Source organism: Lissotriton vulgaris, chromosome 7, assembly GCF_964263255.1.
Source record: "Lissotriton vulgaris chromosome 7, aLisVul1.2, whole genome shotgun sequence".
Taxonomy (NCBI): Eukaryota; Metazoa; Chordata; class Amphibia; order Caudata; family Salamandridae; genus Lissotriton; species Lissotriton vulgaris.
Window position 1 is genome coordinate 642,962,493 of NC_141695.1, and position 15,119 is coordinate 642,977,611.

At 42.0% G+C, this 15,119-nt stretch overlaps 1 protein-coding gene across 2 annotated transcripts in view; it reads right to left on the reverse strand.

Annotated features, from left to right (window-relative positions):
• MBTD1 (mbt domain containing 1) overlaps positions 1 to 15,119 on the reverse strand; it is a 947,763-nt gene that overhangs the window by 596,110 nt on the left and 336,534 nt on the right. For both annotated transcript variants that reach the window (XM_086930849.1, XM_086930850.1), the window contains exon 12: positions 10,015 to 10,162. In XM_086930849.1, the coding sequence (XP_086786975.1) occupies positions 10,015 to 10,162 (148 nt within the window). The remainder of the gene's footprint in view (positions 1 to 10,014; positions 10,163 to 15,119) is intronic.

Consider the following 15,119-nt stretch of genomic DNA (forward strand, 5'->3'; position numbering starts at 1 on the left):
TAGAGTTGGGGAGGGTAGAGTTCTTAGTTCCTTTGATTTGTTTCCAATGTTTAGAGGCACTACTGGTAAGAGAGGACAGCAATTGACTTATAAGCTTACAGGAAAAATTGTTAGCATCGCTGTCTGCTTCTTTATTTTTGTCTGGCTCGTATGGTTCTTCAGGGCTTGTATGACTGAACTGATAGCTGCGTGTCTTCTGCAGCGATGTGTTTGGATGCTGATGAGAGATGATACACTTTGTTTTTGTAATCTAGGTCTACACACCCAAAACAGGATGCTACCCGTACTATGACCCAACCAACCCCGGGGACCCCATGGACTATGTTGACCTAGAATGTACGGGGACTGGGGGATAAGGTGAAAAGAAGCTGGTACTGCAATATTTAAAACGCTGCGGACCGGCAGTAGCCCTTCTGCAAGAAACGCACCTTATGGGATCTACCTATAAGGCCATGGACAGATGGGGCTACAAGATGGTGGCCCATGCAGAATTCTCCTCCGGGTCCAGAGAGGTGGGTGTCTTAATAAAAAGAACTTCCCACTTATAATACATCAGACGCGGATTGACGACCAGGGCCGCTTCGAAGCCGGTACTTGTCAATGGGAGGGGTCATTGTTTAATTTTGTCTGTGTACATCCCCCCGTCCTTGCATGCCACGGCACATTCAGCGCTTACGGCGTTCCTACTTGAATTACTGGTGGGGGGATGGTGTTAGGGGTCGACTTCAATGATATCGTAGATGGTACGCTGGATAGGCATCCCATAAAACTGGTGACACCACACAATCGTCGCATGACGGGACTCAAAGACGCCTTAGGGCTTGCAGACGCCTGGCGATATAGGCACCCCACTACCAGGCAATACACATTCCACTCCGCAGTCCACGACTGTCTCACACGTATAGACTACTTTCTGGTAACAGCGGACGGACTGGACGGGATAGATAAGGTAGATATCCGCCCCAGGGGTATATCTGATCACTCGCCAATATTACGCCTTATAAGCGCCATTTGACACTCCGGCGCCGGGTGTTCCCCATCCATCCTAGTTACTTACAAGTACCAGAGGTCTCGAAGGGTATCTTAAGCACTACTACAAACTTCTTCCAAGAAAACGTAGGATCTGTAGAATCTCCTAGTACCCTTTGGGAAGCTTACAAAGTGGTGACTCGTGGTCAAGCTATAGCGTTAATTACTGGCCATAAAGGAAACAAACGGGCTGAACTCGATCAAGCGGAAGCAGACTTGACGGAAGACATGGCTCTATATGCAGCCAGCCCGACCCCTCTCACTGCACAACAAGTGCGGCTTACACAAGCCGAGTATGTGGCATACCAAAAGGAGGCGGTCTTAGATCGACTACAGGCCGCGAGACACAGAGTGTATGAGCTAGGAGATAAGGCCGGAAAAATGCTAGCTTGGCTGGACAAAAAGGAGAAGGCCGGGAGGGTTATTGCACAACTGCGCGCCTCTGATGGCTCCCTGCTGACGGCCCCTGGGGATATAGTAGACACGCTGGCTGATTATTTCGAGACGGTGTATGCCTTCTGTACTGCGTTCACAGGTGAGGACACGCATGGCTATATAAAGGATCTCGCCATGCCACGGCTTACACCGGAGGGGGTGTTGCTGCTGGAAGCTGACCTCACAGTCGAGGAAGTAGAGATAGCCATTGGCTCCCTGGCGACCAGTAAGACTGTGGGCCCCAACGGCTTCCCAGTCGAACTATGTAAACTTACCGCTCAGGTGACAGCTCCCTTCCTACTGAGTATGTTCCATGATAGTCTCCAGATGAGAGAGCTACCCCGTGACCAGCGGTTGGCCACAATTGTAGCAATCCATAAACCAGGCGAACCACCCACCGAGTGTGGCTCATACCGCCCGATTTCCCTAATCAACGACGTACCAAAGATTCTAGCCAAACTACTGGCGATACGACTGACTCCACATCTTGCGTCCCTGATAGGTCCCGACCGACCAGTCAGGATTCATGCCCCACCGCAGTACGGCTCTTAACTTGAGTCGACTCCATGCGGTGCTGGCTCGCCGGTCTTTTATCCACGAGCCTGCGGTTATCCTCTCCCTTGACGCCAGTATGGCGTCCGATACCGTGGAATGGCCGTTCATGTTTGCTGCGCTACAACACTTGGGATTTGGACCTAAGTTCTGTACTTGGATCCGCTTACTTTACAACAACCTGTTGGCGCATGTAACGGCCAATGGGCATATATCCAGGGATTTCCCACTGGCGCGCGGCACACAACAGGGATGCCCGTTGTCCCCCCTGTTGTTCGCGCTGATACTAGAACCGCTCGCAGCATGGCTTAGATGGGAGCCCTCTATCAGAGGCCTTCAATGGACGGACACCTGGGAAGACCGCATATCCCTGTATGCAGACGACATACTTTTATATCTCACCTCCCCTAGAAAATCCATCCTGGAATTGCTGAATATTTGCGACAAGTTTGGTAGGGTGTCCGGCTACAGAATAAACTGGTCCAAGTCAGTCCTGTACGTTCTGGTTGGCCCGCCCCTGTGGCTACCTGCGGACTGCCCGCTGTGTGTCACTAGTGATGCTTTTAAATACCTGGGTACTTATGCAACACCTGATGCAACACCTGATCCCTCCGAATTCTATAACAAAAATCTAAAGCCCCAATTGGACCGCTTCAAACGTGATGTGGCGATGTGGCGTAACCTCCCCCTAACGCTGCTGGGAAGGGCAGCGCTCTATAAAATGATGGCACTGCTGTGCTTCCTCTATGTGATCGAAAACCCTCCATTCTTGGTCCCACAAACCTATTTTAAGACTAAAGCAGCGGAGGTCGCCAGCATACTGTGGGGAAATAAACCTGCACGGATTGCGCAGGACAAGCACGTACATAGCTGGTACGATGGAGGAATAGCACTTCCGAACTTGCAGCTGTACTATTGGGCGGCGCACCTTAAGTTAATAAATCATTGGTTGCACACCCCGCAGGATGCGCCGGCATATCAGGCAGACAGGCAAAATCTGGAAGAAAGAGGCCTGATATCTAATCTCTACCGGCGCCGAAAACCCCCGGGCTGATTGGACCTACCGAACATACAATACATATTTGGTACCAGGCGCTTACGCGACTGAAATGTGCAGGGTCAATCACGCAGATGACGCCGCTATGCAACTCCCAACAGTTGGGTATACTCAGCAGGAGTAAAGGCTTCCATAACAGACAATATTGGCCTTTTTGTAGTGGGAGATCTTTGGAAAAAGGGAGCAGCGGTCGACTTTCAACATCTTCATACGCAATTTGGCATGGCGCAGACGGAGAAATTCCGGTATCTGCAAATCCCTCATGCGTTGCAGGCAGCCATACCACCGGGCACTTCACTACGGGAATCCAAACCACTGGAAGATAGCCTCCTGACGGAGCACATGACAGAAAAGGCGACCTCCCTAACGTACCGTAAACTGGTCAATAATTTGCCGGACCCCACATCCAAGCTCAGACAGACCTGGTCCCGGGAGGTGGGTGACTTTGATGATTCAGAGTGTCAGGAAGCCCTGTCCTCGCCCTGTGAGACGGCGATCCCGTCCAGGCTCCAATTGGTCCAACTCAAAGCGCACATACTACACCAGGACAACTCTTCACGTAATGGGGGCAGCGGAACATAAATACTGTCTGCGCAGCTGTGGAGGAGAGGGTACATTTTACCACACTATTTGGGATTGCCCCCGCATTGCGGCTTACTGGGTCAAAATAATGCGCACTGTATCTCGAGCACTAGAAATTTCGGTCCTCCCGGAACCAAGGCGCTGCCTATTGAATCTATGGGAAGCAAATGATCTTAACCATCAGGAACAGGATTGGGCTATGCTTGGTATGAAGATGGCGAAACGGAATATTGCTATGTTGTGGGGGTCGGGAACGTTACCTATGCTTCGCAAGTGGTGTAAAGATATGGACGAGGCAATGGTGGCAGAAATGGCGGTCTGTATACACTGTGGATGCCCGCAAAAGTGGGCATCCACAGTGAATGATTGAAAGGTGAATATTGAAAGGTAATAATATTAAACCAACAAACAAACTAAGAGCCCCAGAGGCACACAAAACAATGTATGAAAATCAAAATATTCTATTTCTACAGCAGTTTACCTTCTAAATGCTGAAAAGAAAGTTCCACAGCGGATCAAGCCACCAGCACCTCTATTTTCAACGTCCCTCAAATTGTTCAGTTTTTGTTGTGCTGACAACCTCCAGGACCTGCTGCGGTTTGGTCCCACTGGAAATCCAGATGAAGACTTTAAAGAAAGAATGGAGGCAGCACCAAGCGTGAAGTAAAACAGGACCACGTTGTATCAAAAAATATGTTTTCCTTTATTTTTTCATTTTTTGGGACAGCCAACGCGTTTCGCTCCCCAACCATGGGAGCTTCGTCAGGGCAAGAACAGGGTGAGGATAAAAGATATACTGTTGTTTCTGCTTCGTCGAGGTGTCACGATATGTATGACATATTCAAATTTAAAAAGCAGGAGCTATTGTTCGGGATGTACTGTTACGCCAATATTAACCTCGGATTCCAGGTATTGTCATAGGCCTATAAAGAACACATTGCAGATAGGCTCGGTTCTTATCCCGTTCTGCTGAATCCTTTTGGAGCCAGCACTACCGATTCGGAACGTCCGATATATCAACGATCGCTTTATTAAAGGAAAACAGCATCGACAAAACATTGAAAACGGCCCATTCGAATCTTAGCATGTAGGACCTGACGGCAACTACCAAGCCATTCAAATGTATCTAGAATTCAGGCAATTACCATTCATCGCCTGAATTCTACCTGTCACTATACCCCCTACTTTGCTGGCTCCACAATCGATTTGGAACTGCCTTACGAAAAGTATTTGTTGTCACCGTTCAGATAGAAACGCAATATACAGGGTTTTGACAATACCTGGAAAATGAAAAAATAAAGGAAAACATATTTTTTGATACAACGTGGTCCTGTTTTACTTCACACTTGGTGCTGCCTCCATTCTTTCTTTTAATACCTTCTAAATGCTGTATGCTTCATTGTACGTTTTCTTGGTGCTTCAAGGTTTTCATCTTTTCTAATCTGGTTAGACTTCTCATATATAAGATTTATAAGAAATGATAGAAACTCTTAGACCTAAATAACATTTGGGCACTGGAGGATCAGTAAGTGGCATCAAAAAAAAAATCTTCAGAAGAAACTACTGAACATGTCAAAACTTATCTGAATTTCGTCTTAGCACAACCATAAATCGAGACATTCCTTTATAGCCTTACACATTCAGGGGCTGCAATAGATGCAGGAAAGCATCAGGTTTAACAATAAGCAGTGAAGATTTCTTATGTGGGGGCAATAAAGATGATATATATATATATATATATACACACACACACACACACACACACACACACAGACAGATACTTACATATACACACAGCCATAGATCTAAGCTTATGTGATGCCGTCAAGTGGTTCAACAGCAAGTGGTGACATGAGTGGACTTGACTACAAATTATGTCTCAATGTAGACCTAAAGGCAGGTTTAGGTTTACCTTTCAACTTTGTAGATCTCAATATAATGTTGGTCGCCACCATCAACCAAGCAGTGAACTAGTTAACTTTATTAAAGTCAAACTAGAATGCAAAGAGCCCCTTTCTTGGTAGCTCTGCTATGGTCCTTGCTGTATTGAAACTCCTTCCTACATTGTGCTATTTCCTGCATGCCTCTCCTACGTCATTCTGGGTTCTTTACAATATTTCATGCTAAAATTGTCATTCGTCAACTGAATGTGAGTTTAGAAGGCACAATCAAGATAATGCATGAAGACTCTTTGCTACGTTCTTTCTCCCACAACCATGACATTCATGAATAAAGAATACATATTTTCTACTTTCAATGGAGGCATCCTCTCACATAAGCAAGAGAAAAGATTTGACATATTGCTGCTATTGCCAGCACAAACCATGCTGTAAGATGGAAGCTTCTATTTCCTCAATGGAGCAGTGCTTATTTTCAGCACAATTCTACGGCTGCTGCAAGTCTGACTGCAATTACTTTAGTTCACTCAACTTTAATAAAATTTGAGAGACGCAGCAACACGTGAAAACCTCTCTCGACTCTCAACTAAAGACACAAAAGTATAACGAGAGGGAGGATGCTTTCACCGCCAGATGCTGTCAATAGCAACAACAAGCTTAAATGTTTAGTTTGGTAAAAATAAAAATTAGCTTTTAAAAAAAAGGAATAAGATGATGGGAGGAAAGCAACTACATACCGATCACTCCTGCGGTCGCAAAGAAGTGGCTACAGGCCAGGCTATATGAGGTGTAGTCCGCCCGCTGGGTTTATCAAAAATGTTGTAACTGAGATGTGGGCGGGGTTAGTAAAAAAAGATTTCCTTCTGTAAGAAGCCTGCAAATTGCTGCTCTGTGTTATAAGATTGTACCAAGGGTACCCTGGTAGGATGCTCACACAGCTATCGATATTTTTGGAACAACGTATACACAATGATCCTAATTTGCTTACTGACAATAAAAAGAAATTTAAAAAAAGAAAAACTTGAAAATTACATTTGTTGGTGCTATGCTGCTTTTGATTAAGATTTCAATTGGCTTTTATTGTAGAGTTTGAGACACTGGAAGTGTGCGATAAGGTGCAAATTTACATATGTGTGCATTTAAAATATATATATGTTTTAATGTTTGCATTGCCATATAATTATCAGAATAGTTAGGGGCAGGACTTTTTTAGTGTTCATAAATGCAAAAGAAAATCATATTTTGTAGAATGGAATGAGTGTGGAAGTACTACTTGGATGTAGAATGGAATGAGACAAGTGTTTAAATACTGTGGAAAAATCCAGGAGGATCACAACTTCTGATCCTCCAGAGTCTAGAAGTAGGTGAATACTGGCTACAGTAGCCATCAATATTGATTTATTCCTAAGGAATGGGTGAAAACCAGTCTGATCGAGGTTCAGCCAAAAAGAGGGGTTCGAAATTGTCCACGGATCCATCAAATCCATTTGGGGTCTACATTCTTTTTTTCTTTAAACAAAAGGGAAAATTATTTTATAATAATTTCTTCAGTATTTTCCAGATAACGTATTTTGTTGTAGCTTTATTAGTGCATGCACCATGCTTGGTGCCAGACAGTGATGAAAAATATAAAAGGATGCAACTAGTCATGGAGTGGAAAGGGTGCTCTATGGAATTATTAGCAAGCTTTTTTTGGCACAGAAGAGCTTGTGAATCGATGACCCAAGGGTAGTGGGGTTTAAGTCCCAAAAAGGCCATTTTAACTCCAACATGAGGACTAATCTTCATGAAAGGTGGGATTGAGACTGCCTCATCTCAAGAGCTTTCAAGTGGAATAACTGTCTGGTTGGCAAATGGTACTACGGTGCAGCTAGCATCATTGTCACTTACTACTGACACTTTGCACAAGCCCCATGTTGTCTTGTAGGATTGTGCATTCTATGGCCCTATGACCATGTGGTCACCTGCATTGCTTTTCTATCCCCGCACCCAAATAAGGCAACAATTGTCGTGATGACCACAGACTCCGCCAGCCATGCAGGGACAACCATGTTCTCCCAACACTATTTATTTCAGTTGCTACGAGCAGGAAGATGACAGTCTTGCACATAGTACATTTTTGTTATATTAAACGTAGCTACCTGAGCGATTGCGCAGATCTATGATCTTTCTAGGCCGTTCTTTTATGTTCGACTTTGTCTTATGTATTGGTTTCACCTTTGCACTGTGTTAAGTTGGCATGTATTAGATAGAGTTTTAAACGCCATTTTTCCTTTCCTGCTGCCACTGCACACGACACATTTTGTTATTAATGCTTTTAGCCTAGTTAGGTATTTTGCTGTACACGAGAATAACTTGTTTTCTTCTAAATATCAGTCTTGCTTGGTAAGTTATGTCTGTACAGTGAGTGCCGAGGCCTTCAAGGTTATCTCAACACAGCGCTTATTGTTTGGATTGATCAGCGCACAGAGTAGACATAATATGGATGCAGCTGTGGCCAACTTTGGTTTTAGGAGCGAAAGATATTGCACAGCGCAAGGCAGGAGACACACACTTGATGAATATCCGTATGCAGAGTGTTAGTGTAGGAGATGATGTGATCCATTTCCACTGAAGCTAAAGGTATGGGCCCGCCCTTCTAAACCCAAAGAGACCTTCTGTAGATATAATATAATATACAAGCTAGGGAGGGTAAACTGAAGTTCTATTTAGACCGGTTTCCTTTAGCATTTTAATATGCTTTCACCCTTTGTATTTTATGGAATAGTAACTATGCTTATAACCTTGATCTTTATAATATGTTTGCTTGTATTAGCTAAGATACTGCGTTTGAGAACACTGCATTAGAAATAAACATTTCAAACTCGCACGTGTCCTCATCGACTCCTCGTTCTGGATTGATATGTTAGTATAACGAAAGAGTGTTCATGTGTTCCACGTTACCTGAGGTGTTCTAAGTCCATGTTCTGGGTTGTCTAAATCATTGGTGTTTTGTAAGTACCAATGAGACACTGATTGCTAGTCTGGTAGGGGATTTTGGATACTAAGGTGAGTTTTGGCACACCCTAATTCACGGAGGTTCTAAGTCTCTATGCACAGTTCTGTATGGGAGCAGAAATTCCTGCTACAACTTTTATCACTCGTACGGGTTGCAGTCTGGTAATACTAGCAATTATGTGGTCCAAGATTGGCTTTTGGGGTCAATGTACCATGCTTATGAAGCCTGTGTCTGGCCTTCATACACATGAACTACTGGTGACTGCCAGCCGGCAGTGTGTAATTGCATTCAGGACTGCAGACCAGAGCCCTTAGTTAGTAAACGTCATCATGCAGGACTGCAGGTTCCTGTTGTAAGTGACAGATTAGACTCATTTTAAAGTACTAGGAGCTTATTTGTTCTGACTTTTTGATTTAGTTTCTTCTTTTCCTGCTAATATTGGCCTAAAATGGTATTTGCAACAGTCCTGCCTGCAGACAGATATTCTGTGTCTTTTTGGTCTATTATACTAGTTGTAACTCACACATGGTGTGCACAGGTGCGTAAACCAGGCGTTTACGTTTTTCCAAGTAATTTGTTTTGTACTGAGTGTTATATACAAATGAAATGCTGCTCTTGGAAGGTAAACCTAGGATAAAATCTCCTCCCCTTGTATTATTCTCCTTTTTTGGGAATGAAATAGTCAGGACAACCTGCTTCATTGTGGATTGTGATTCATCTGGTAAGAGCTGTCAAAGCTAAGAGGGACATGGAATAGTCAAGATACTATTGGTGGCATTCATTTATCAAAGTCCTACTCTTCCTTCTCACAGTTTTACGTCTGTCGAACATTGCCAACAAAATGACCATTACATTTTCAGATTTTAAGGCACCAGCTAAGCAAGAAGGAGTTGGACATCTTTGTAGATGACTAAGAAGGAAAGGAATTAGTTTTAATAGCAAAAATATCAACATATGTATGGTTGGAACTAGGGGAAGTTGGGGTAGCTTGTTTTTTTTATACTTGAGGTTTTAGACTCATATGAAGATACGACCTCTGATGCGTGACTCACAGACACAGCCAAGTCATGTGTATGTTGGAAGCGAAACGAGAGCGCAAACATCTACAGAGTTATATATACTGCTGTTTTGCTACAACTAAGAACTATTATCTTTGCACATCTGATGTACTGAACGCCGCCGGGCCCCGGGATGCCGGCTAAATGGCTGTGTCACACATATTTACACTATGACGATAAGCAGGCTGCTCTGACTACTTGTATAAGAAAATGTGAGTTGCGTAATGTACACTATGCTTTATGAAGAATCAAGGTCTTTAATAAAAAAAAAAATGTATGGTTGGAACTGAAGTGCATGCCTGCAGGCAGCAAACATCTCATTTAGTAAAGACTAAATAACAGAGCTTTAGTGATTGTTTGCCCCAGAAAACTTCATTCTGTATATTTTTGTCTAAAAGAACATACCTCTGGGTGGGGTTAGTTCAATCATGTTAATTTCACAGAACCCAACAGGAAACACAGAAGGAGAGGTGGCATGATAGCAAAACCAGTCAGAACCATCAGCTGCTTCAGAGCCATCAATTGCAATCATGAGATAACCTTCAGCTAATACCTGTTGTACAAAACAGAAACAAAATTTTTTTTAGAAATCATTGAAGTGTGTGCTGTTATAAAGAAATATATTTTGTTGAACATCGTAATATGTAAAACTGTTATGGAATCTAATTCCCAAGAAAAAATCAGAGGAACGTTAAACTGTTGAACATAAATGGAACGACCAAAGAAAAAATCCAGCCACACATAGCCTAGTAAAGTGCCAATAATAACTTTTAGCATATCACAACAAAATTATGAGGCTGACAAAACCCACCACCCAAAAAAAAAAAAATTTGCAAAGCTAAATGGTCTGGTCTTAGTTAACAGAAATAAATATATATATATATATATATATATATATATATATATATATATATATATATATATATATATATATATATATATATATATATATATATATATATACCCATGCCCATGCATTTAGAGGCGCACTCCTCCAGCTGGTAGGTCACAAACCTTTATTTGTAAAAGGACAGAATTACAACTCCAGCCATTTCTGTCCATTCGCCTCAAGCGTTTCAGAGCATTCATGCTCTTTCCTCAGTGGCACTTTTAAAAGCACACCCTGTCTCAGGTTTCCACACAGTTCCTTTGCATTGCGTCACATTAATAGGCTTCAGGTGTGCCTTTTCCAGGTAATCCGGTAAAATATTTAAGTGCATGCTGGAGCTCGTGGTTTTCATGGCCTGTTATTTACCTCGGGTGGCTGCGTGCTTGTTAAAACAATTTACATGGACCAATTCTTGCCCTCCAGTGGGCCCCAGGGTTGGAATTTTGTCCTTGCAATGAAGAGCCAGCTGCGCCGTTCATTCCCCAATTGATTCAGGGAAGCGATCCCCTTCTCACAGGTTGGTGCGATCTCCGGCGACTTGGACATTATATATATATATATATATATATATATATATATATATATATATATATATATATATATATATATATATATATTCACTGATTCATTTAAAAAAACCATTGAAATTGCTCCTATATAGGTAGTTGTACTAACTATATTTCGCGCACCCGCAATCCACTGCTGATGATGTCACATATTACATCATTCATGTCATGGTCAGTGACATCACTGATGACATCTCAAATGACATCACTGATGACATCATCGAGTGACTGTATGTTTCTGTAAAGTATAAATATGTTTTACATATTGAAGAATGAGTGGATGTATAAGTGTCTGGATGAAGGATTTAGTAGGTGCGTGACTGACTGTATGAGTGATTGATGAATTTTGTCTTACTGAATGCATGGGTTAGTGACTAAACTCTCTGAATGTGTGCATCAGTATGTCCGTTGTTGTGTAAGCTGCTGCATGTGTTGATCAGTAGCTATATGAGTGGCTATATGGGTTATTGATTGGTTGCCCAAGTATTTGTATGGGAGACTGAGTGTGTGTGTGGGTAGCTGAGAGGTGTGTGACTGTGCATAGATGTGTGAGCAGATGATTCACTAGGTGTATGAGTTCAAGAGTGCACGTGGAAACAGGTATATGGGCGGTTGACTGTGTGAATGTGTGTGTTGGCGAGTGAATAGCTATCTCAGTGCTACATGTCCAAGTAAGTACATATGTAAATACAGTGCATGTGAGAGTTGGCATATATAAATGACTATACATGAGAGCCAGTGATTGTGTGAGTGGCTGTATGGATAATTGTGCACTTGTATCAGTGATTGTATAAGAGTAAGTATGTGTTAGTATATGTTTGAATAAGGAAGGTGTTATGTGTATAACTGTATAGCTGAGGAAATGGAAGTGTGGTTGATTCTTTGCATGACTGACTAGGTGTGTGAGTAACTCCACGGATGAGTGGCAGTGTGTGAGTGTCTGTATAGGGGTATGAGTGCATATGTTAGTGTTGTATTGATGAGTGACTGCATGTATGAGTGATTCTATGGGTGAATAAGTGGATGTGTGTGTGTAAACCTAGCAATCAGTGAGTGCGTATGTAGTAACTGGTATTGGTGTGTCAATGGTTTCAAGAATGGTAGTCTGGATTTAACACTGGGTGTATCAAAGGTTATATTAGAGTCTAAGGAGGTGCATCATATTATCACATGAATTATGTCATCAGTGATGCCACTGACCATGTCATGAAAGATGTAATATGTGACATCATCAGCAGTGGATTGCGGGTGCGCGAAATATAGTTAGTACAACTAACTATATAGGAGCAATTTCAATGGTTTTTTAAATGCTAATTCCTAACTATATAGGGCCTGAAACCTATGGTTTTTTCAGTGAATTTCGAAGGATTTTTATATGCTAATGCCTAACTATATAAGGCCAATCAGCATGTAGCTCATACTAGGGAAGGTACAGAGTACAGTAAGCTTACAGTGCACTCACGGTGTCCCACCCATAGAGATATAATTTGGGAAAATTGAATTTTCTCGACAACTACTGGAGCGATTTTCACCAAATATAAAAAAGGCACTACTGCATACCAGCCCCTACCATTTTGCCAAATCTGGTGTAATTCCGTTCAGCCGTTCGAGCTGTATCCTTGTCATAATGTCCCTATGGATATTAACATGGAGAAAACACGTTTTTGGACCCCCCTTTTTTCTCGGCCCCCGCTTGACGAATCCCCCCGAAACTTTCAGGGAAGGAGCGGAGCGCAGCGAGGCAAATGTAAGGAAAATGAAAGGCAGATCCCTCAATCGGCGCCAAAGTTATTCCCAATAGAATGTTCGGAATTTCCACTAGGTCCTAACTATATAAACCTACTGGCGACATATATATATATATATATATATATATATACACATATACATACATACATACATACATAGGATCTGTTTTTTTACAAAACGTTTGGCATGGAAAAGCCTGGGCCTATTGAGCTTAGAAGAATAGAAGTATTTGAAAAAGGAGCAACCCACCATTCCTGTAATATATTTTATTCCCAAAGTGCACAAGAACATGCATAAGCCACCAGGCAGGCCTATTATAGCGGCATGCAATAGGCTACTCGAAAATATGTCAATATATACCGACTACTTTCTACAAGAACATGTCAAAAACTTAAGATCCTATGTGCAGGACACCATCAATTGTCTTCGCAAGATAGAAGACATACATTGGCAAAATGGGTATCTCTTGATTGGCCTGGGTGTATCGTCATATACACATGCATAAGGAATCATGATGGCATCAGGGCGGTGGAGCATTTCCTGGCAACTAGACCGTTAAAACATGCTCAATACAAAAAAATGTTCATTAGTATGCTGGTGTTTTGTCTGGAAAATAATCTGTTTCTTTTTAAAAATCAAATTGACCAGAAAAGATAAGGCGTGGCCATGGGGGCCAGTTTCTCCCTCAGCTATGCATGTTTATTCATGGGCTGGTAGGAGGAGCTGGTCCACAGGAAATAATTTGAGCTTTCAATAATGAAAGGGTAAAATTCTTAGTTGAGATTCATCGACAATTTATTCATTGTATGGCATGGCACAGAGCAAAGTGCGGAGGAGTTTATCGCACAAATTAATGATAAAATGATAATGAGGTCAATTTGAGCTACACCTCTTCCACTAGTAATGAAAGTGTCACTTTTTTACATGTGCAAATCCATATAGTAAACAGTACATTGTCCACATTCTTGTATCGCAAACAAACAGTTGGAAATACAGTATTACACGCATCTAGCACGTATCCTCCACATCTCCTACAAAGCATCCCATATGGGGAAATGTTATGAATAAGGCATATGTGCAGTGATGAGATCGATTCCTCTGCCAAACAATCAGAAAGTAAAACACGCTTCTTAGAGAGAGGCTATAGCATTAAGACTGAAGATGCAGCCATCACTAAGTCTAAGAAGTGATCTACAGATGACTTGCTCCAATACAAAACAAAGTCCTGGGGTGTAGTTAGCAACAGTGCAGATGCACCCAAGGAGCCAACTAGATTAATTATCTCTTATTCTAGACAGTATAAACAGCTCAGGGCAATTATAAGACATAATTGGCCTATTGTGTTGGATGACCCGGTAATTGGTAGTTTCCTTCCGAAAAAACCTACTATTACATATAGAAAAATGATGGGCAATGCATTGGTTAAGAGTAGCCCAGAAGATCAAGATACAGGGATTTGGTCTACAGCTTGGAAAGGCTTCTATAAATGCTCAAGCTGTAAAGCCGGCCAGTATGGCATGAATAGGACTACTTACCAAACAGCTTTTAACAATCGAATACAGGTGATCAACCAACATTTGACTTGTAAGACAGATCATGCAATTTACGTGTTGGAATGTAGTTGCAATCTCCAGTATATTGGCAGCACCAAGCTAGCTGCTCATAAGAGGATTTTACAAAACACAAGGGCTATTGTTAATAACGATTCTAGCTACCCGGTTGCGGGGCATTTTAAAGAATGTCACAATAGTAGTCTAAAACATCTGAAGTACTTTGTCATTGATGCAATACTGCCTGAAAAAAGAGGCGGCAACCGGGAGGCCAAGTTAAGGCGCCTCGAGACTCGATATATATTCGAGTTAGATACCAAGTACCCAGGGGGCATTAACAGAGAGAACTTACACACATATCTTTAGGATTTTAGTGGAAATCGATTACATCACTGACACCATCTTTGCATCACTCACGTGCGCATGTATATGTATACACAATAGTATAGGTGATTGTATGTGTTTTTGGCCCTGTTATGATCGATTATGGAGTTATTACTTGGGTATTTTTGAGACTATATGCTCTGCAACAAGATTTTATCATTTACCAGTTTCAATTATATAGCGTATAATGGATTTTAGATGACCAATTTTACCTTTAACTATATTTGCACTATTGATTGAAATGATAAAATGCAATGTGGAACTTCTGATATCTATGATAAACTTAATTTTCCATAAGCAATTTTTGATTTTTTTTTAATCTATTTTGGCAGTTGGAGGTTATTTATATTTATGTGTATTTATATAGTTATA